The following is a 22,652-nucleotide window of genomic DNA, read 5'->3' on the forward strand; positions in this document are numbered from 1 at the left end:
ATCAGCAACAATGTTAGAATAATTTCACCACGCAAAAAAATTGGGGTGAATTATTAAAGCTCCATTCTGATTGGTGGTTAAAGTGAAGATATCGTGTAATTGACCAATCAGAGGCTATGTTAGATCGGCAGGTAGTGCTCAGGGGGTTAAAAGGTAGAAAGTGAAGGAGTCATAACTTGGAAGTACTTTTCTGTTATACATCTATGTCTCTTTCTGTTGACAGGTTTTACTCCAGGATCTTCACAAGATTCTTCAGAAGATCATGAGACCTCAATAAAACCCTACCTCTTGCTAGCTAACACATTCGACATCAGAAGACTCAATTTTGACGGGACAGACTACCGTTTCCTCACGGCAGGTCTGAGCGAGACAGTGGCACTGGACTATGACTATTCCACTGGATACATGTATTTTAGTCATAATGATGGACAAACAACAAAGATATCAAGGTAAAGGTGTATTTGTTATAAGTTTTGTTTTTAAGCTAAAAAGCTCTCAGGTGAGCTAATTTTCCGCTTTGAGTAATAGTTTAATTTCACTTCATGCTATTACTATTTGCTTAATTCTTCTATATATATATACTAAAGATTGTTTTGTATCCAATAAACTTATTTTGAGCAATCAAACTTGTTCAAATTTGAGGCAAGATATCTGCTGTCTACTGAAGATAGCAAAGTAACAGAGTGCATGTATGGTGGCAGAGCAGTGGGCTATTCCATTTAAATTCCACACACCCTCTGTTGAAGATTTCACTGCCATCTCTAAGTCCAGTTGCACCTTGTGGTCAATCCAGCTGGAAATTTTGGCTAGTGATGCATTAAATTTCTATTACAATGTGTTGAAATTTATAAAATCCAGTTGACTAAAGTACAAATTGGCCTAAAATTTGACAATTTTGTTTAGAATTCTAACATTTTCACAACTTTAATGCTTTTTATGGATAATTGTTATGTTGGATCTGGAATAATCATGATAATTGAATTTGGTTGGAATTACAATATCTTCCACAAGGATTTTACCCCCTGAGCACTACCTGCCGATCTAACATTGCCTCTGATCAGGGTTATAGCTAGGCAAATTTTAGTGCCGGGTGAAATTTATATGAAATGGTAAAAAAATTGAAATTTTGATAAGAATTGCTAATTTTTATACTGATTGTTCATTGATTTTGAAACATTTGAGACTGGAGTGCCGGGTATTTGGGCACAAAATTAACTTGAGTGCCGGGTGGAAATTAAGAGTGCCGGGCGGATCTGCCCGCCACCGCCCAGCGTATCTACAACCCCGCCTCTGATTGGTAAATTACATGATATTTCACTTTAATCACCAATCAGAATGGAGCTTTGCAAATAATTCACCCCAATTTTTTGCATGGTGAAATTATTCTAACAATGTTGCTGATTGGGCCAAATGATAATGAAAACTTCTTTATGGCCAATCGGCAGGTAGTTCTCATGGGGTTAACTGAATAAATGATAAGTATTTTATTGAAAGGGTAAGTACACAATTGCACAGATCGTAGGCATATCATTTGACCCTTCACCGTCTTTGGTTGAAATTACAATAGTTTATTATTTGGCCTTTTACACAATTGAGAGAGCATGTCTTAATTCCACCAGGATTGGGTGTACAAAACTAAAACAATGTCCAAATTTGCTACAAGTTTGACAAAATCAAAATTTGGAAAATATTACTATTTTAAGGGATAGTATCATTTCAAAAGTTAAACCAAAGTAGACTTGATTGACTGATTGTAAACCCTCAGCTCAGGCAGTACTTATTTTGGTTGAAATTACTTATTGTTAGTCCTTTATACACTGTTACATACGCCTAAATAGATGCACAAAAGTAAAACAATTTTGGGGGCCTTACTCCAAAGTTGCCACAAGTTTGGTCTAAGTTGGAATATGTTTAAAAATTTTACTATTTTAAGGAATTTTGTTATTTTCAAACAAGAGATTCGATTGTAAACCCTCAGGCAGTACTTAATGTGGTTGAAATTACAATTACTTATTGTTAGTCCTTTATACACTGTTACATGTATGCCTAATTAGATGTACAAAAGTAAAATAATGCCTGGGCCTTACTCCAAAGTTGCTACAAGTTTTGTCAAAGTTGGAAAATGTTGACAAATTTGGCTATTTTAAGGAATTGTGTTATTTTCAAACAAGAGATCCGATTGTAAACCCTCAGGCAGTTAACATAACTAAAGTACCATTACAACAAAATACATTGTTGTCATCAGGCAAGGCAAATAACCTTCAACTGTAATTATATATCATCATGTTATCTCAACCATAACATATTAGAAATACCTTATTGACTTGTTATTCATTTATATATAAACACTGAAAAAAGTAAACAAATTGATTGTCCTTCCCACCTGAGTATACATTTACAGCAGGGTGGGCAAACTTTTTTAACTCAATGAAAAAGTAGCCACGACAGCATGGATGGCTTTTTGCTTAAGGGATCTGGAATGAGCGTTTCGACAGTATTTTTTGTGGGACATAAGAGCACATCAGACATATCGAATTGCATTCTGAATACAAAGAATGTCTTTCTGATATCAAATAATTTTCATTTTTTGAAATTCACGATGTAATACAAATTTTATGACAAATGATTAAAATTTGATATTTTTCACATTTTTGATATATAACAGTCCTCGAAGTAAATTTTATAAATCTAATGACATATTCTTAAAGTGTATGTAGCTGGGAGGAAAAGCCGACGATCAATTGAAAATTGTGACCTTTCATATTGAAGATATGGATTTTTTTCCCAAAAAGACCTAATTTTTTTTGGTGTTTTGGGGAAAAAAATCCATATCCTCAATACGAAAGGTTAAAATTTTCAATTGATCATCGGCTTTCCATCCCACGTACATACACTTTCAGTATAAATCATCAGATTTATAAAGTTTACTTCGAGTACTGTTAAATATCAAAAATATCAATTTTTATTCATTTGCCATAAAATTACATTGCGAATTTCAAAAATGAAAATTATTTGATATCAGAAGGACATTCTTCGTATTCAGAATGCAATTCGATATGTCTGATGTGCTCTAATGTCCCACAATAAATACTGTCCAAACGTTCATACCCCACCCTTAAGCAATACAGTTCTTAAGCATAACTTTAGGAAATCCGCTCTGTGAATTGTCTTGAGGATTCCAATCCCTAAGTTTGCCCCTAATGATCGACAGACAATCCAGAAAGAAGAATATTTTCAAACTAAAAAGTTTAAACCAGAACTTAATATCCTGAATTTTTGAAAAACAAATTGTATTTTTTTTAAAATGTAAGTGTAATTTTGAGCACTACCATGACAACTGTAGATACTTAATTTTCATACAAAACCCAAATATTTTTGGGTTGGAACCTTAGTTATCGTACCTGCTCAAAAAAGACCGATATACATGTAGACCACACTGATCTCAACTGCATTGGATATATCGTTAATTAATTTTGATTGATTGATTGATTACAGAGCTCCATTGTCAAGTGGTTATCCCGTTACAGACATCATCACTACCAGTCTTGGAGCTCCAGATGGATTAGCAGTAGACTGGGTCAACAGGAAGTTATTCTGGACAGATGGAGGTCAGTATGAGGCATTGTTGCCATGGACGAAAAAAAGATAACTGACCGTGTACAAGCAGTTTAAGTCTCAGCATCACTCGATAACTGCGCCGATTGTTCCATGAAATGCGACAGGCAAAACTGCTATGCACTTACCGCATATTTTTAGGGTCTATCCCGTAAGTGCAAAGGCACAAGAAGCTCTATCGCGTATATGCGAAGGCATGCAACGCTGGCATGATTGTTAGACACAGCATGATGGAACAATCGGCCCTCATGAATATGCGAAAATTCACAGCATACAATGCATGGGGACTTTGACTGTTGATACATGGTCTGTAGTAGTCTGTGATTGTGCCCTTCATTAGTTCCCAGCATTGTCTCTGTGTTCAACAAAGAATTCTTGTCAAACTTTTTCAGTACAATGGAATTTTTCACCCTGATGTGGCAGAGGCATCTGTGCGCATTTCATTTGGCGCAGCTTCAAATGGCTAATGTTCAAAGTGCTATTGAACACACACTCATACGCTTTAGACGCCGCATAGTTGCGAGTGCGAAACAACTGCCTGAACACTTTGAAGTCACTGCCACTTCACGGGGAAAAATGGTATAGATATGTTTTCAGGATTTTGAACAATTTATCCCCAGATTATCTAAATGACTGACTTCATTTGTAGATACCAAATTGTACTTTAAGATCTAGCAATGATTTTCTTCGCTTGGATGCAGGGGCGTAGCCAGCTTTCTTGGTCAGGGGGGGCAAAACAAAATTTTGGGGGCACAGACTAAAAAAATTGCAGTTGCATCATACAATACATAGAGACATAGAGACAATACATGTCCTCGAGCTTCCCAAAAATGTGCTATTGGTATTTTACACTATTTTCGCCCATTATCCAGCTAAAAAGGGCTTTATTATTACAATGTGCACGCGTAGTGCGGAAAATTTTTGTATTTTACACTATTTTTGCCCTGAATTTTGCTAGAAAAGGGCTCCTTGCCCTTTTCTTTTCCTTTGCCCTCCTGATTTTCTCTTTCATTTTTTTTGTCAGAGGGCACTTTTTTTTTTTTTTTTTGCCCCCCCTGGCTACGCTACTGCTTGGATGTACCAAAAAAGCAGGTAAAGAAATTTTACCCTCGCTGCTTCCAAAGAAGTTGTCTGTTCATATCGGCAAATCATCTTCTGTATCTCATCTTTTTAACGAAAACCATCAGCCATCACCATCATCTCATTCTTAGTCAGTTATGGTTATTAACTATTTCAAACTCTTGCGAATGGTAGGAAGCTTTGGCAAAAACTGCATTGCTCATTTCATAGCGAGCGTGTAGAAGAATTAAAATATCACAGATATACTTTTGTAGGTCCTGTGGTTCTTGAGTTATGTTGTAAAGAGGACTGAAACAACAACACGTTTGTAAAACGTACATAACTTAATAACAACAATAAATTAAGCAAGTTTGCAAAGTATAGTATTTGTAGAATGAACTTTTGCAAAACATCAAGGTGTTATTGTCAATAATATATTGATCTAGATAATGAAAATCAATTTTTTGGTTGCTTCGACCTACAACACCTCGTCTACCCTTAAATATTATTTTAATAACTATGAAATATTTTATTGAGCAAAAAATTAAGTTATGTCATAAAAACTCCTCTTATTCGAAAATAAATCATCAACTTCACATCTTCAGTTACGCATACTGCAAGTGCATGGGAGTATTACGGACTAGATCTAAGCATACAATGTGCTGCACGCACCTCTACTACAAGCGTGTTACGTGTTGTCAATACTCGTGATTACGTGGGGTTGTCTACGGGATTATATACGACACCCAAATCATGCTATCAGATTATGTGTCTACGAACTGGATCACTCCCACTGAATAAAAATTATAAATTTAATGTCAATAAATTAATCTTGATATATTCATCCCATGCATACAGCTTTGAACTTGATAGAGAAATCCAATGTGGATGGCTCCCAGCGTGGCGTCCTGATATCCAGTGGTACACACAAGCCTCGTGGAATTGCACTGGACCCTCATGCAGACTACATGTACTTCACTGATGTCGGCGATACAGCGCCCTCTATACAGAGAGCGCGCATGAGCGATGGCTTCTATCGCCAGATAATCATCAATAGTGGTTTGCTGAGACCTAACGGGCTTACGATCGACTATGAAGAAAGCGTAAGTTTATGTTTTTAATTTATCATATAGGGTCCAAGTTCCCCTAATACTTTATAAAATAAGTCGAAAAATAGTATACATCTTCAGTAGATAGCACAATACACTGTAAACAGTGGATCTGTTATCTTCAGTAGATAGCACTATACACTGTAATCAATGAATCTGTTATCTTCAGCAGATAGCTCTATACACTAATCAGTGGATATGTTATCTTCAGTAGATAGCACTTTACACTATAAACAGTGGATCTGTTATCTTCAGTAGATAGCACTATACACTGTAATCAGTGGATCTGTTATCTTCAGTAGATAGCACTATGCACTGTAATCAGTGGATCTGTTATCTTCAGTAGATAGCACTATGCACTGTAATCATCGGATCTGTTATCTTCAGTAGATAGCACTATGCACTGCGTGATCAGCAGTGCAAGTTTACAGTAATGATTTTCTTCTTATCTTCAGTAGATAGCACTATGCAGTATGCACTGTAATGGGTGGATCTGTTCTGTTATCTTCAGTAGATAGCGCAATACACTGTAATCAATGGATCTGTTATCTTCTGTAGATAGCTCTATACACTGTAATCAATGAATCTGTTATCTTCAGTAGATAGCTCTATACAATGTAATCAGTGGATCTGTTATCTTCAGTAGATAGCGCAATACACTGTAATCAGTGGATATGTTATCTTCAGTTGATAGCACTATGCACTGTAATCAGTGGATCTGTTATCTTCAGTAGATAGCACTATGCAATGTAATCATCGGATCTGTTATCTTCAGTAGATAGCACTATGCACTGTAATCAATGGATCTGTTATCTTCAGTAGATAGCACTATGCACTGTAATCAGTGGATCTGTTATCTTCAGTAGATAGCTCTAAACACTGTAATCAGTCGATCTGTTATCTTCAGTAGATAGCTCTAAACACTGTAATCAGTGGATATGTTATCTTCAGTAGATAGCATTATGCACTGCATAATCAGTACAGTATCTGTTAGCGTCAGTAGATAGTACTTTACACTGAGTGATTAGTGGTGTATTTGTCTGCTATGATCAGTTGATAGCACTTTACACTGCATGATCAACAATGTGTCTGCTATTTTATTCTTCAGTAGATAGCACTATACTGTATAATCAGCTCCAACCAAACAGGAAGGAGAAAAAAGATAATGCTTCCAGCGTAAGCTATGAACAATTAAGCAAGTTTTACCAGTTTTATTAGCTCTATACCAGGCTTCCTCAAATAGATTTGTTGAAGCGCCACATAAAATAAAAGAAACTGCAATGCGCCACTCAATGGCTGCCAAGCAGCCACCGCGGTGATTTAGCACCGCCGAGGGAGTCGGGGGGTGGCTCTGAAGCTATCGATTTTTTATATTTGAGGTGCAAATGACGTCATTTGGTGCAACATTTTGTACTATTTTAGCCTGTCTTTACAAGGATAACATGGGATTCGCATTGTTTAATGTGGAAATGTAGAATATTGGGAGATATTCATGATGGATGAAGTTTGATCAAAGGGTTTGATTTGATTTGATTTTTTTAAAATTTTTTAAAATCTAAATGGCGCTGCGCGCCACACGGGAAGCTACGGCGCGCCACAAGTGGCGCGCGCGCCGCTATTTGCGGACCCCTGCTCTATACAATGTACATCCTTAAAAAAATATGAAAGGATAATGATTCACTTTCCAATCATTATAAATACCGTACTATGAAACCCCAACTTACTATTCCAAAAATAGTTTCAAAGATAAAGGCCTAGAATTATAAAGCTTATTGCTTAATATTATACAGGTTGTGATACAAAGGGTGTAAGTACATAGTATTTTGATACAGGTGATAATACAAAGTTAATGTCAACCACCTACAACAAGGAAATATATTTCAACATTCCAGAGGCGGCAAATAACAACAAATATATTGAAAACCAGTGACTTTATCCTGCTATAATTAGAATGATATATATACTTGCTTGGACTATAAAATTTTCATAATTCCACAAATGGTATACATAATATTGGTATTTTTATACCTCAATTAAAAAGCGAAGATAATTATGCTATGCCTAAAGTGCATGGATTCATTGACCCATGTCTTGTAATTTGGCAATGTTCCTACAGATTACAATTATGTATAGATATATTATACCTAACGACCCTGGTTATAGACCTACCCTACATAAAATATATATTATAATAATGATAATGGGTTTAGCTAAGCCAAAGACATTGTTACAAATGTATCCATCCGTGACATAAATAACTTGTTGAACTAAACAAACAATCAACACACAAGTTGTGTTCACATTTTGAGTTACACCCAGCGTAAACTTACGCTAACATTAATAAAAATTCCACAAATATTTTCGCTACTCCTACCGTGTGTCCGCTAACATTAATAAAAATTCCACAAATATTTTCGCTACTCCTACCGTGTGTCCACACCTAGCCTACCCCTAGCATTACGCCGCAGTTCCACCAAGCATTCACTTTTGGTCGGCGTAAACATCCGCTACCACTTCCGCTGATTCCTTGACCTTTTTTCAACCACACGATATGTAATGTCTTAGTTCTGACCAAACTTACACTGGGTGCCAGGAGTTAGCTGCGTTCACATTGCAACTTATGTCTGGCGGAGGTTACACCCATCTTCGGACGTACGCTGGCGGAACTTACGCTGACCATCGTTCACACTGACACTACTCCTGGCAGTACCCACCGCTACTCCTAGCAACTTGCGCCGACCAAGTTCCGCCGAGTGTACGTCCGACAATGTGAACACAACTAGAAACTAGCAAATAATAAACTTGGTGTGTACACGGCAAATTAGACAACTTACTGATAGTGTGGTCATCAACTTGTGAAGGGTATTGATCTTTATTAAGTTATTAAGTGATCGGGCTATACAAACTTTGGTCTTTTTGTATCTAGGCTTCATTTTGACTTTTCAGTGTCAACAAAGATTTGAGATGTGCTCTTCCAAAAAAGGAGGAAGAGTTTTCTTTTTTTTGTGTGTGTGATAATGGACTGGATATTAATGGACAATCTATAATCTCAGACAAATCAATGAACTTGAATACATTTTGATATCATTAATAGAGTATGACATGAAAACAAAGTATCAATTTTCATATTAAAAACACAACATCGTGCACATTTTTTATTATTTTTTTAGGTCAACCATGAATGATCGTAGCATTTAGGTCTGGGTCCAGGGACACTACAAAACCAAAAAAAAAAGAACCAAAAAAAAAATAACTTTTTAAATTTCGGACACCGGGCAGGGTATTTCCTGCCGGGTAATGTAATCTCGGGCAAGTACCAGCGAGCCCACCCGAAAATGCCAGCCTTAAGTTACATTCAGAGAGGATTTTCATTTTGAAACTTCGTCAAAACATAAACAAGACTAGTCTCGGTCCCAGCCAGTGGGTACTCTTTTGTCACTAAACAAAGTGTCTGGTGACAAGTTCTAAGTAATGTCTTTTTTGATTGGCCCCAACCGAAGCCAATCAATCAATGATTGACACCAGGGCCGTAGCAAGCGGGGCAGCCGGGGATGCCATGGCTGCCCCACTTTTTGAGAAATTTGTAATGTTTTTCTTTATATCTTTATTTAATTTTGGTATATATTTTGTATTTTGGCCACCCCACATTTGTCATGGCCACCCTAAATTTGTCATGGCTGCCCCACATTTTTCAACCTTGTTACGGCCCTGATCGATTGACACCCATATCCACATGGTGATATCAATCCACTCAATGCAAGCATACGCAGGCTAGTGTGGTTTCTCTGGCTAAATGGTATACTAGGTATTGTTGGTCGAAGCAGTCAAAAAATCAATTTTCATTATCTGAATCAATATATTATTGAAAAATAACACTTTGGTGTTTTGCAAAAGCTCATTCTATAAATCATATACTTTGAAAACCTGTTGTTTCATCAGCCTTCTTTACAACATAACTCAAGAACCACAGAACTTCCAAAGTATTTCTGTGATATTTGAATTCTTCTACACGCTTGCTATGAATTGAGCAATGCAATTTTTGCTAAAGCTCACTACCATTCGCAAGATGCTGTAAACTACATTTTTGTTGCTGCTTCGTCCAACAATACATCGTATACCCTTAAAACTCAAAGCGATTTCAGATGATTGGCGCCTCTGTCAGGGTTTTCTTTAACGCACAAAACACGCATATTTACTCGTTCAGGCACTTTTCTGACTCCTTCAAATCCATAGTCCCAAAGTCCAATGCGTACAAAATCTTAAAAAACGTACTCGTTCAGATATTGCAAGATTTGAATAGAAAAACACATGATATTGTGCATTTATTCTTGGCTTTTGGCATTTAGGACCTAATCCCGATATGTAGGGCCCATCACATTTTGTCAGCATCAATCCATGTATGTTTTAGTGATTGCGAGTCGCTAAAATTGTATAGTGTCAGTTTGAAAAATTTACTCATTAATAGTGCCGAAATGATCCGCCAAATTGCTTCAATTTAGGTCTCCATTTTGCAAAAGTTTCTTACTTCTCAGGGGGCATTTTTAAATATTATTATTTTCTTCTAAAATTGCCCCACCCCCTTCTGACTGCTCTAGATCCGCCACTGATACAAACAGTGGCATAGATTTCTTTCGGTGGGGGGTGAAAAAATGTCTTGAAGTATAGTGAATCCAGCACCTTTTGCAGAAAGAATAAGTTTATGGTACAAAAAAATTTGCCATTTTGAAGCTAAACTGTTGAAATATGGTGCAAAAGTGGAATAAATTCGCTTGAAGCGCGCAACATTTGCACTTTTCGGGCTAAAATTGCCAAATATGAGGTTAATTTGGTCAGAAACGCACATACAGGCGTCAACATTGGGGGATGATTGTATTGACCATCCCCCTGGCAAAATATTGGGAGAGATCCCCCACCCCTCTCCGGATCTACGCCTATGGCTCCAAAAACACACATATTGTTAAATATGTCTTCAAAAATAATATTATAAAAATACCCCTTGGGCAATGTTTTTGACTCCTTCAGAGGAAAAATTCACAATTGAAAGGGTCAAAAAAATTTGAAAATACCCCTTCAGCAAAATGCTTAAAGAAAACCCTGGCCTCTGTGGCCACTCACCCCTCTAATCTAGTCCTATTGTAACTAGCTGTAACTGTTGTACATTTTGCACTTGTGGTTTACAAGTAAAGGTAAAGGAGAGGATCCTGTATAAACAGTGATCGGAGTGCCCATCTCTCTTTCATTGGCGATTGGGCCAGACTCCTCCATGTAATGTTGCTATAGGGGGATCGCTACACCTCCTCTACAGCGAGCCTGTTACCTTCCCAGCATTTAAGAATGCCGGTACCCATAATACACCTGGGTGGAGAGGAGTAATCGAGATAAATTTCCTTACTCAAGGGCACAACACGATGGCGTCGCTGGGACTTGAAACTGCAACCTTCCGATTATGAGTCGGAGCCCGCTCTGCTCGGTCACCGTGCTCTCTGTGGTTTACAGTTTAGCTACAAATCTGGGCAGTATTGAGACTTCTGTCCAATTCATGTTATAATTCCGCAGTCACATGGTTCCATAGCCCAAACATTTGTATATTATGTTACCCGGTCCAATCCACTCAGGCTTAAGTCAAAAATTTTGAAAAAATTAGTTACTACCATTTCTAAACTTGCTCAGTACCAACACTTACTGATGTTAAATCCCCAGGTCTTTTGAATACTTGGTTGCAAAATTATGAACCTTTTATATGTCAATTTTCTTATGTTTTGTATCCTTTTTTCTCCTTATTTTTGCTTATATCTTGGTTTCATTATTGTCGACTTTAGCCTGTTTGGACCAGATCTGGTCGCAAATAGGAATTCATAAACCAGTCAGCGATCATTATTTAGAGAATAAAAGATAGGATTTTGTCTTTTACCTATCCAATATCGTGTCATAATGGATGGGCTGGCCAATATTTTGAGCAGTTTTAATGTAATTTTTGCGAGAAAAACTGGTGCCTTTTTTCAGAAAAAAATAAAGTTACTTTTGTGAGGACATCCCTGTTGTTTTAAATGAACGAAACCATCACGAACATCTAAGCGCCGAATCGTTTTAGTTCTCGCACATGTATTACTGTGAACGCATTATCGCTAGCGATCATTGAGGAGCAACAAGCGTGCCGCCGTTGCGTGGCGGCGTGCGCCCTGACTAATATCACTATCAACTATTGTGAGATATTATACACCAGAAAACCAATCAAATTACGTGAATTATTTACAAGACGCACCCATTGAATAAGAATTTGTGATAATCGCCAGACGGTTTGTTTAGTGACAAACGACTGAGACTGGGACTGAGATTAAAACAAGACCTGCAGTCACTGGTGATGAAAGTGCATTCAATTCCCCAGAGACTAAGGTGTACATGTGGTACTATTCACAAGTACTGTCAAGTTTGAAAGCGCAATGAGGCATTCATTTACAACCCAGTTAAAAGCAACCTTTAATATGTGCACTGATGCAGACTGGTAGAGACAATTGAATACCTGAGTGGAAGAAGGGCCCAACTCCATCAAAACTGTTTTTGAGATATTAAGAAAAAACTTAATATTTGGAAAAGTTTTATAGACGGAATGTTTTCATCTTCAGGGGACCTTTAATACATGAACATACAATATTACATACATTCAAAATTATAACAAGTATACTTTACAAGTGACTAACTTTGGAATTTAGAGTGCTCAAACCCATTACAGGTGAGCTATGGAAACAAATTCAAAGTATATATGATGTTTCCATGGCAACGCTTCAGGTCTTAATACGAGCTGGAGTTGGGCCCTTCTTCCACTAATATACTGCAAGTACAAGTTCCGTAAGCAGATGTGTTATAAATAGCTACAGAAATTTGGTAATTATCCATTAATTGCACATGAAATAGAAGCATGTAATATGTTAGCAAGAAAGTTTATTGTAGTAAAAAGCAGATTCCATGGATGAACAAAATTCCTCTTTAACCCAATATGTGTGGAAGAAGGGCCCAACTCCATGGAGTTGGGCCTTTCTTCCATGAAAACCATGATTAAGTGTACGTGGAAGACTATTTAGAGAGTGGATTTTGGCTCATCTTTCACACACAAGGAAGAACAGTCTGCTGGCAATAAAATGCTGGGTCTAACTCATTTTTGTAAAAATTGGAGTTGGGCCCTTCTTCCACTCAGGTATTCAATTTCTCGCAACACCTGTTGTAGCGTTACCAGGTAACCTGTGCACCTGTCTGCAAAATTCGTTGTTGGTATTCAGCCAACATGCTTTGTTGCTGGGATCACTGAAATGGGACTTTGAATCAAAATGTGTCGTACTTAACCCACCCCCAATTTTGTAATGCAAGAGATGTTGCACGCAGTTCTAAAATGGCCATCCCAGATTTAGGTGTATTAAAGAAAGCCTCAATTTGAGGGAAATTAGGATGTAGTAAAAGGTGTAAAGTAAGTGTGTTATAGGGTGTCCCAATAAAAACAGAACCCTCATTGCGCCCTCTTTTTCTCCTATTTCTGTAAAGTTAATCAAATGTATTTTAATATGTAAAGAAACCTTAAATCGTTAGCTTTAATAAACCAAAACAATTATTTCAATCGGCTCACAATTTTTGAAGATATGCCCTCTTTAAGAAATGTACCCGTTTTTCACTTTGTCTACGGATGAGGTTTAATTGGCTACTTCAAAGATTAAAACAAAACACACGGTTAATGACATGTATAGATAATATAGCATTAGGCTTTGGAACGCATTCACTCTGAGCGAGGATCACCAGCTAGCATCTAAACATCTTCGTAACCGTATTACTGCTGCATTTGCAAGTATACGGCACACAAGGAGTGTACGCAATGCAATTGATGCAATGAGGATCAGGGCTGAAACCTGTATTTGTCAAGGAGGCAACCAGGTAGAGGACAAAGCAGCACAGTAAACTCACTTCAGAAGAACCAAGGACATACCAACAGCCTTTTTCAGGCTCCCTTTTATTCCAAAAAGAGAAAATGACATGTTGTAAATAAAAAGAAAGCAAGAAACAACAAAGTAAGAAAGTAAGAAACATAATAAAGCAAAAAGGCATAAATAACCAAGAAAAAATAAGTTTAATTGCACGTATAGCAAGAGAAGTCCCATCCCACATCCATTTTGCCGACAAGTTAATGACACTTACCAACAATCCATAGCCCATAGACCCACCGGTAAAGCCCATTCCCTTAATAAAGTTCATTATTTTATAATGTTATCATTCAGGAATGCTTGACATTCATGTATGGTACGTGTACTCCTTTTCAATCTTGAAGTAGCCAAACCTCTTCTGTGGACAGAGTGAAAAACAGGTACATTTCTTTAAAAGAGCATATGTCTTCAAAAGAAGTGAGCCGATTGAAATATTTCTTTCGGTATATTAACGCTAACGAATGAAGGTTTCTTTACATACCAAAATATGTTTGATTAACTTTTCAGAAATAGGAGAAAATGAGGGTGCAATGAGGGTTCTGTTTTTATTGGGACACCCTGTACATTTAGAAACATTCAGTTGTAATTAATTTGAAGGAAAAAACACATTACATTGCGACTTCTTTTAGGTTTGAATGAATGTTCTGTTCAGTATTAATTGACCCATGCACATTATTGCACACCCTATTATTAAATTTAAGGGATCTGGAATGAGCGTTTTGACAGTATTTTTGTGGGACATGAGAGCACATCAGACATATCGAATTGCATTATGAATACGAAGAATGTCTTTCGGATATCAAATAATTTTCATTTTTTGAAAATCACAATATAATACAAATTTTATGACAAATTATAAAAATTTGATATTTTTCATATTTTTGATATATAACAGTCCTCGAAGTAAATTTTATAAATCTAATGATATGTTCTTAAAATGTATGTAGCTGGGAGGAAAAGCCGACGATCAATTGAACATTTTGACCTTTCATATTGAAGATATGGATTTTTTTCCCAAAAAGACCTATTTGTTTTTGGTGTTTTGGGAAAAAATCCATACTTCAATCTGAAAGGTCAACATTTTCAATTGATCGCATGACTTTTCATCCATCTACATAAACTTTAAGTATAAATCATCAGATTTATAAAGTTTACTTCGAGTACTGTTAAATATCAAAAATATCAAAATTAATGATTTGCCATAAAATGTGTATTACATTGCGAATTTCAAAAAATCAAAACTATTTGATATAAGGACATTGTTCGTATTCAGAATGCAATTCGATATGTCTGATGTGCTCTAATGTCCCACAATAAATACTGTCAAACGCTCAAAACGCTCATTCCAGATCCCTTAAATTTAATATAAAATGCAATATCTTGAACATTCAATGGCATATGATTACACTGATTAATATGTGATAAATGATCCCACGTCACATTTTTGATTCCATAAACAGCAGCTTATTAAATTGAAATTGTGCTGTCTGAACCTTGATTATCTGTTTATTAAAGGGACTTTCAGTGATCTATTGAGAATCAAACAAATCTCTAAAACGGCATGAAAATGGTTGATAAATTGTGGAAATAGACTCTTAACTCTAATGCTACATTGTACAAGAGTTAGGTTTAATTTAGATGAACTTTCCCTTCAAGGAGGCCTTAATTAAACCACTTCAAATATCCAGTGGCGGAACCAGGATTTTTTTTGTCAGGGAGTGTGGTATGGGGGGGGTAAGGTGAATTTTTCGGGGGAGGTGGGGGATCAACAAATTTTGTGCAAAATTGCTACAAAAAGTAGGCATTTTCCTAATTTGGGTTTTTACCTCCACAGGGCATAAGGTCTGAATAGGGGGATTTGCCCATCCCCAATGTCCCCCCCTGTTGCCACCACTGAAAATATGGTACAAAATATGAAGAAAACAAATATATTCAAGGTTTCGTTCCTCATTGAGATCACAGCCCCAGGTCCATTCAGTGATCCCTGCAAGTGTGGAGGATAAGTCATTAAAATTGGTATTTTTGAAATGAAAACTTTGGCAAACAACAACGACAACAGCAGTATTGACAAAGTTGAAGCCGCATTCAAATACAGTGTAGCTAATTTCATGTAAAATGTCCTATTTTTTTCTTTAAAACATTGCTTTCAGCTTAACCACTATCAAGTAAGCTATGTTAGCACATCTATGCTAATAAAAGGTGCAAAAAACTGAATTTTGATCATTCTTACGATTTTACGAATGAGCAAATTGCTGAATATGCCTTTCAGGGTTAGTAAAACTCTACTAAGTACAAATAAATGACATATATGGTGAATAGTGATTTGGGAGTGACAGGTCTCTGAATGCCCCTTTAATTGCCTTTAATTGCCATGTATGAAACTATTCTATTTAAAACACCTTTGATGTACACAAATGAGCACATCTGTTGGCATAATTATTTTTCATAAAAGAACACACTATTATAGTCATCTAACTTTCGAGTCGCCTGCACTAGCTTTGAAGTTCTGCGTGTTCTGCGTTAGCTTAGCGTTACTTGGTGTGTTTACATACTCTTACGCAAGCAATCAACATGTCCAGAGATGTCACACTTCCGGATTTATTCGGATTTCCGGATTTTTTTATGTGCTCCGGATTTTAAAAAAATAAATTAAAAAATAAAAATATATATTTTTTTTTTTGAGTGTCCCTTGTCCGATCTCTGGACCAAGAACTAAATGCTAGGATCATTCATGGTTGACCTACAAAACATATTGTTTGTGTTTTTAATATGCAAAGTGATAATTTGTGTTCATGTCATTTTTTTTCCCTTTTTGTAGGTCAACCTTTCCTGCGGTGCAAAATGTGCAGAAACCCTCTGGCTTGCACATTAATCCCCCGCATGTGGGCCCCCTCCCACATACCCAAAGAGGGGGTTGGGGGTCAAAAATTTGATGAATCATCGTTTTTTTATATTGCGCATTATATATCAATTTCAGCCATGTAAGCCATGGGCAGGCACTGGATGCCAAGCACAAATGGTTAATTATTGCTTTATTTTTCTGCTTCACATATATCAACATCAGCCATATTGGTCTTGTAATAAAGCCAAAAAACATTTTTTAAGAGTGTCTCTTGTGCATAAAAGTATAGGAAACTCGAAACTTTAAAGCATGTTTTCTGGAAGAAGGAAGCACTTTTTATTAAAAGTGTAGAACAAGCCAGGAGCTTTGAAATGTTCTTTTTACCCTCTGAAATGGCCTTTCCTGTGGTGCTAAACGTGCAGAAACCATCTGGCTTAGGGGCCTCGACACCCATTGCTCTGTTAGAAATAATACGCTCAAGCGGGCCCCCGGACCCCCCGGCCATGCTGGGCGAGAGCTCTGCTCGCTTTACTCGCTATGCTTCGCAAGTTCAGGATTTTTTTGGGTCAGCCTGTGACATCTCTGCATGCCGCATATGTTATGATATGTACACGGAAGAAACCATGCTAAGCCAACGCAGCACACGCTGAACTTCAAAGCTAGTGCTGGTGACTCGACATAGATATATAGACTATAGCCCCTTCAAAGGATTCATATTAATATCTCTGTTCCATCACAAAAAAATAAGTAAAACTTCAGCAATTTCTTTGTTCATACCCTTTTCCAATTCTATTTTCAGAAATGTTGTGCCAATATAAGGCACTCATTTTATTATATTCTTCCAAATATAGTCATCAATTTATAAGTTCAGATATTTATGCAGTTTTCAATATTTGAGTTATTTTTTACTTTTTCTGGTTATACCTTAACAAGTGTTCTACACAAATATTATATATATAACCCTGAATTCCATTTAGCCACCAACATGTTAATTTTTGGATGTTCCTGTTCGATTTTATGTCTTTCAGGTTTTTTCTATACTTAATCCAAGGTTTTCAATAAAAAGTTGATTTACTACATGGATATAATTTTAAATTAACAAAATTAGTAAAGAATTATGTACATCAATATATAGTAAAATTTGTTCTCATTTAAAATGTACAGGCACTATTAGGCTTTTGCATTCTGGTAACGTAATGGGGCTGTGCAATAATTACAAACCCTGGGGGAGGGTAAAAGACAAAAAGATGAAGAAATAAAACACTGACAAAACAAATGAGATGGAGGAAGAGATGACTAAAGCACAGGCAGACTCTCAAGACTTGAAGGCAGCCAGAGTTGGTAATTTGAGTAACTGAGTGGCAAGATCACATCATTTGGAGAGCAGGGAGAGGTCTACTTTTGAGAGAAGAGCCTTGTGAGACAGTTTCCATTCTTGCAGAATAACCCAGAAAGCTGGGTGAATTCAATCTGGTTGGGGAGTGTTTAGGTGGTAAAAGTGATGCAGCCATATTCCAGGGTTGAATGAAATAAGAGCCAGGTAGAGTGAACGACAGATTAGACAAGAATCTTTGTGAAATGACCTGTGCAGAAAGGCAGTTGTTTTATGTGTTGTCTTGCATTATACTGTAGATATAAACATTGCAGGAAAGGTGGTTGCTGATCCAAATGCCAAGGAATTTCACAAAGCTGACTCTGTCAATTAGCTGTAATGCCCCCAGCATACTTTCCTGCCGCTGCGGCAAGCGGCAGGGCGTTTCAACCAATGACAAGCCTTGATTGTGTCTGTTTGTCTGCAATGCGCGTGCGCCACGCCGCTCAGCGGCAAGCGGCAGGGTAGTATGAAACCAGCTTTATTCTTGAAGAGCTGCAGATATCGAGAGATTTGTGATGAGAAGAGCTGCATCTGTGGATTGGAGTCCTTTTTGGTAGAGACAGTCATGGCCTTTGACTTACTGGCATTGGCTGGAACTGAACCTGTTGTAGATAGCATCAACATCTTTCTGGAAGTCATGAGAAATGCGAGTGAGCAGTTTATTATATCATCTGCATAGAGAACTACTGCACTATCCTGGAAGAAATTGGAGAGGCAAAGATCATTAGCATAGATAAGAAAAAAGATGGGACCAATGACAGAGCCCTGCGGTACTCCTGAGATGACTGGGTAGGATGCAAGGGAAGACATGGACAGCAACAACCTGTGTTCTGTTTGAAAGATATGAACAAGGCAAGGATATCCATTTTAGGCAATTGATCACTATAACATAGTTCTGGTGATGACTCATTGGACCTTGTTTGTGTGTAGAGCATAAAGTTAAAAAAATGGGATTTTTAGTTCCGAAATTAAATTAAATCAAAATATTTTTTCACCATCTCACTGGACACACGTCCAAGCAAATAGTGAGAGTTGGGATTCAACCAACTGTTTGTCCAACAGTTTCCCTCATTGAGATATTCTCCTCTTGAGCTTCTTGACTTTTACAGTGTGGGCATTTTACTTTGTTAAGCAGATACCCACCAGATGTATAGAGAAATGGATTGAGAGTGGAATTGATAGGTAACACAAATGTTGCTATCCAGGCATAAGCAGTAGGACTGACTTCAATTGCTCCAGCTAGTACAAGTATTGATACAATTCCAATTGGTACCCAGCAACATAGGTCTGAAAGGACAAGAAAAGACATTTTTATTGCCATGTGTATTTCTTTTTGTGATCTTTGAGACTGTCCAGCTCTGAAAGTTTTTCTGGCATCAATAAAAATAGACATATAACAGAATCCTACTACAGAAAAACAGATCAGGTTGAGAACGGTAAACATAGCTATGGATAGATACATTGATGCCATGCTATTATCATATGTATTAATTAAAACTTGGTCTTGTAATATAAAGCTTTCATTATTTTTTCTGTAGTCAGTGTTAATGACATCAGTGCTATTATTATATTGCTTAAATTTTGAAAAAGGAAGACCTACGCAAACTTCTGAAACATCATACAAATCAGAATCTATTCCTGCTAATAAAAATGAAGCTATACTGAAACTAAATGCTACTAACCACAGTATGGCCAGTAGTAACTGAGCCAGGGATGGACTCAAACGTACGCTTCCAAATGGATACCGGTACTTAATACGCAGATACCGATCAATACTTATCAGTGTTATCAAGAAAGCTGATGCCTCACTGGATAAGACGGATAAAGCTCCAGCAAATCTACATAACACACTTTTTCGCCAATATTCAGAATGGGATGGGAAAAAATCTGCATAATACACATCTACTGAAAGTAAAATGATCAGATATAGGCACATTGTGAGATCGGAAATTGAGAGATTTGAGATGAGAAGAAATTGGACCTTATTACTCTGCTGTCTTTGCTTAAATCCGATGTAAAGAGCATATGTATTTCCAAGAATACCAAAAACACTCATAAACCAAATAACAATTCGTAGGAAGTCATAGGTCAGCAAGCGTGTACATGTAAGGAAAGGAGAAGGTGGCTCATCACTTTTACACTGAATAGATGATGCATAACAACATGTTGCATATCTGGTGACCAGCAAGGTGGCTGTTTCATTTAACCCTACAAATACTTCACTATCTATCCATAGCAGTGGATTTTCTTTCAAATTAATTGTTCTTAATGATTTGCACTTTGATAGTATTGGAATTTGATTCAAATTATTGTCAGCCAGGTTTAGATACTGTAAATGCAAAAAGCTATAGAATATGTTTTCTGGAAGATGTTTTAGATGGTTATGATTAAGTCGTAGGTCTATGAGCCTGGATTGGTTCTGAAATATTTCAGGATGGAGAAAGGATAGCTTATTGTTGAATAACCACAGTGTCTGTAGATTTGTCAATGATCCAAAGGCATTGATTGCTATCTCACGTAATGTATTATTATACATGTATAACAATTCCAAACTTGTCAATCCTTTAAACACCCCAAAGTGAATCTCATGTAATGCATTGCCAGACAGGTCTAACACCTCCAGATTTGTCATTCTTTCAAATATACCAGGCTGTAGCTCTTGCAATGCATTATTATCCAGGTCTAACCTCACCAGGCTTGTCAGATCTTCAAATACACCAGGCTGTATCTCATGCAATGCATTGTTACTCAGGTATAGCTCGTCCATACCTGTGAGTCCTTCAAACACACCTGGCTGAATTTCTTGTAGTGCATTCTTGTCCAAGTCTAATATCTTGAGACTTGGCAGTCCTTGAAGAACACCAGGCTGTATCTCATGCAATGCATTGTTGCTCATGTATAGATTCTCCATACCTGCAAGTCCTTCAAATGCATCTGGCTGAAGCTCTTGTAGCGCATTGTTGTCCAAGCCTAATGTTTGGAGACTTGGTAGTCCTTTAAAAACACCAGGCTGAATCTCATGCAATGCATTGTTTGTCAGGTCTAACCACTCTAGACTAACCAGTCCTTCAAACACACCCGGCTGCATAGCACTTAATGCATTATTATACAATAATAACCACATCAGACTTGTGAGTCTTTCAAACACACCAATCTGTAACTCCTGTAATGTATTATCAGACAGGCCTAGCCCTTTCAGATTTACCAGTCCTGAAAATACACCAGTATGAATCTCATGCAATGTATTGCTAACCAGATATAACCACTTCAGACTTGCCAGTCCTTCAAATGCACCAGGCTGAATCTCATGTAATGTATTGTTATTCATGTATAACTCTTCCAAATTTGCCAATCCTTCAAACATACCAGGTTGTATCTCAATTAATGCATTGTTTTCCAGGTATAATGCTTGCAGACTTATCAGTCCTGCAAACGCAGTAGGCTGAATCTCATGTATTCCATTGTTTTTAAGATCTAAAAATTCCAAATTTGCCAGCTCTACAAGCACACCTTGTTTTATCTCATGAATTGCATTGTCACTCAAGTCTAATGTTTGTAATGAACTAGCAAACCTTTTAAACGCCATTGGTTTAACACTGTGCAAAGTGCTGCCAGCCCAGCTGAGAATAATCACATCATTGGATGGGTACAACACTTGAGTCACAAACATACTTTCATCTGAACAATTACTGATAATGGTAGCATGATCCAATGTACAGGTACAGTTAGATATGCATGTCATGTGACATCTTGTATCATTCACTCCCCCTTTGCACTCCATCTCGGTAACATGTTGTCCACTTACAATCATTTGCGTACTACATACAAATAAAAATGTTATTATTGCTGTTCCCATATAATGTGTAAATTTACCAGGTAGCCAATTCTGAGAGTATTTAGCCATGGTGTTGTCAGCTCAGTTTCCTAGCGTAAAGTGATTTTCCTCTAATTGACTTGCTTGATGTGTTTAGAGAATATGTTTCATATTTTAATATGATATCATCTTTGTAATTGAATAGCTTTCGTTATTAGTTTGATGAGCATTGATGCATGTATCGTTGGCAGATTTATTGAGAAAGATCAGCTCACCAGTACATCATGGTCTGTTGGTATATAGATGGTGGGATAATTAACACATCACATGGTGATGTATTGTGATTTTCGGTTGTATTGTAGGTTTTAAATATAATTTTCATCAATTATGTACTATAGTACTTTTTACCACAACTTTTCCCCTGCAATGCATATTGGCATCGTGCATTAGTATTTTATTGTCATATCACACAGTGATTTAAGCAATCAAAACTTAAATCTTTAACTTCACCTGTAATATAGAGTCTTTTAGGCCACAAAAAACCTTGTTTTACCGACCAAGGTTTTGCATTTTGGGGAGAAATGTTTTTGTACTTTTTGCTAAAATCATGCAAAATCAGCCATTTGGAGGCCAAAATTGATTGATTTTGACTGAAAATTCAGAACATTTTCCAAATATATTTGCAAAATAATTATCAAATTCTGCTTCATATTTTCAAGCTGTGTGATACTTAATATTTCTAATTACTTTAATGGGAAATACAAAATAGTGGGAACTCAATATGTTATTGGATGCTGAACAGATAATTTGCAAAGTGTAAGGTATCAAATCAAATTAAGCTTGTTAATGTCATTAACCCTAACCCAAACAAGTC

At 36.9% G+C, this 22,652-nt stretch overlaps 1 protein-coding gene across 1 annotated transcript in view; it reads left to right on the forward strand.

The window, feature by feature from the left end:
• LOC140165162 (low-density lipoprotein receptor-related protein 6-like) overlaps nucleotides 1-22,652 on the forward strand; it is a 55,841-nt gene that overhangs the window by 21,143 nt on the left and 12,046 nt on the right. The window contains exons 2-4 of the mRNA XM_072188604.1: nucleotides 224-449; nucleotides 3,496-3,608; nucleotides 5,533-5,777. Of these exons, the coding sequence (XP_072044705.1) occupies nucleotides 224-449; nucleotides 3,496-3,608; nucleotides 5,533-5,777 (584 nt within the window). The remainder of the gene's footprint in view (nucleotides 1-223; nucleotides 450-3,495; nucleotides 3,609-5,532; nucleotides 5,778-22,652) is intronic.

Source organism: Amphiura filiformis, chromosome 11 (assembly GCF_039555335.1).
Source record: "Amphiura filiformis chromosome 11, Afil_fr2py, whole genome shotgun sequence".
Taxonomy (NCBI): domain Eukaryota; kingdom Metazoa; phylum Echinodermata; class Ophiuroidea; order Amphilepidida; family Amphiuridae; genus Amphiura; species Amphiura filiformis.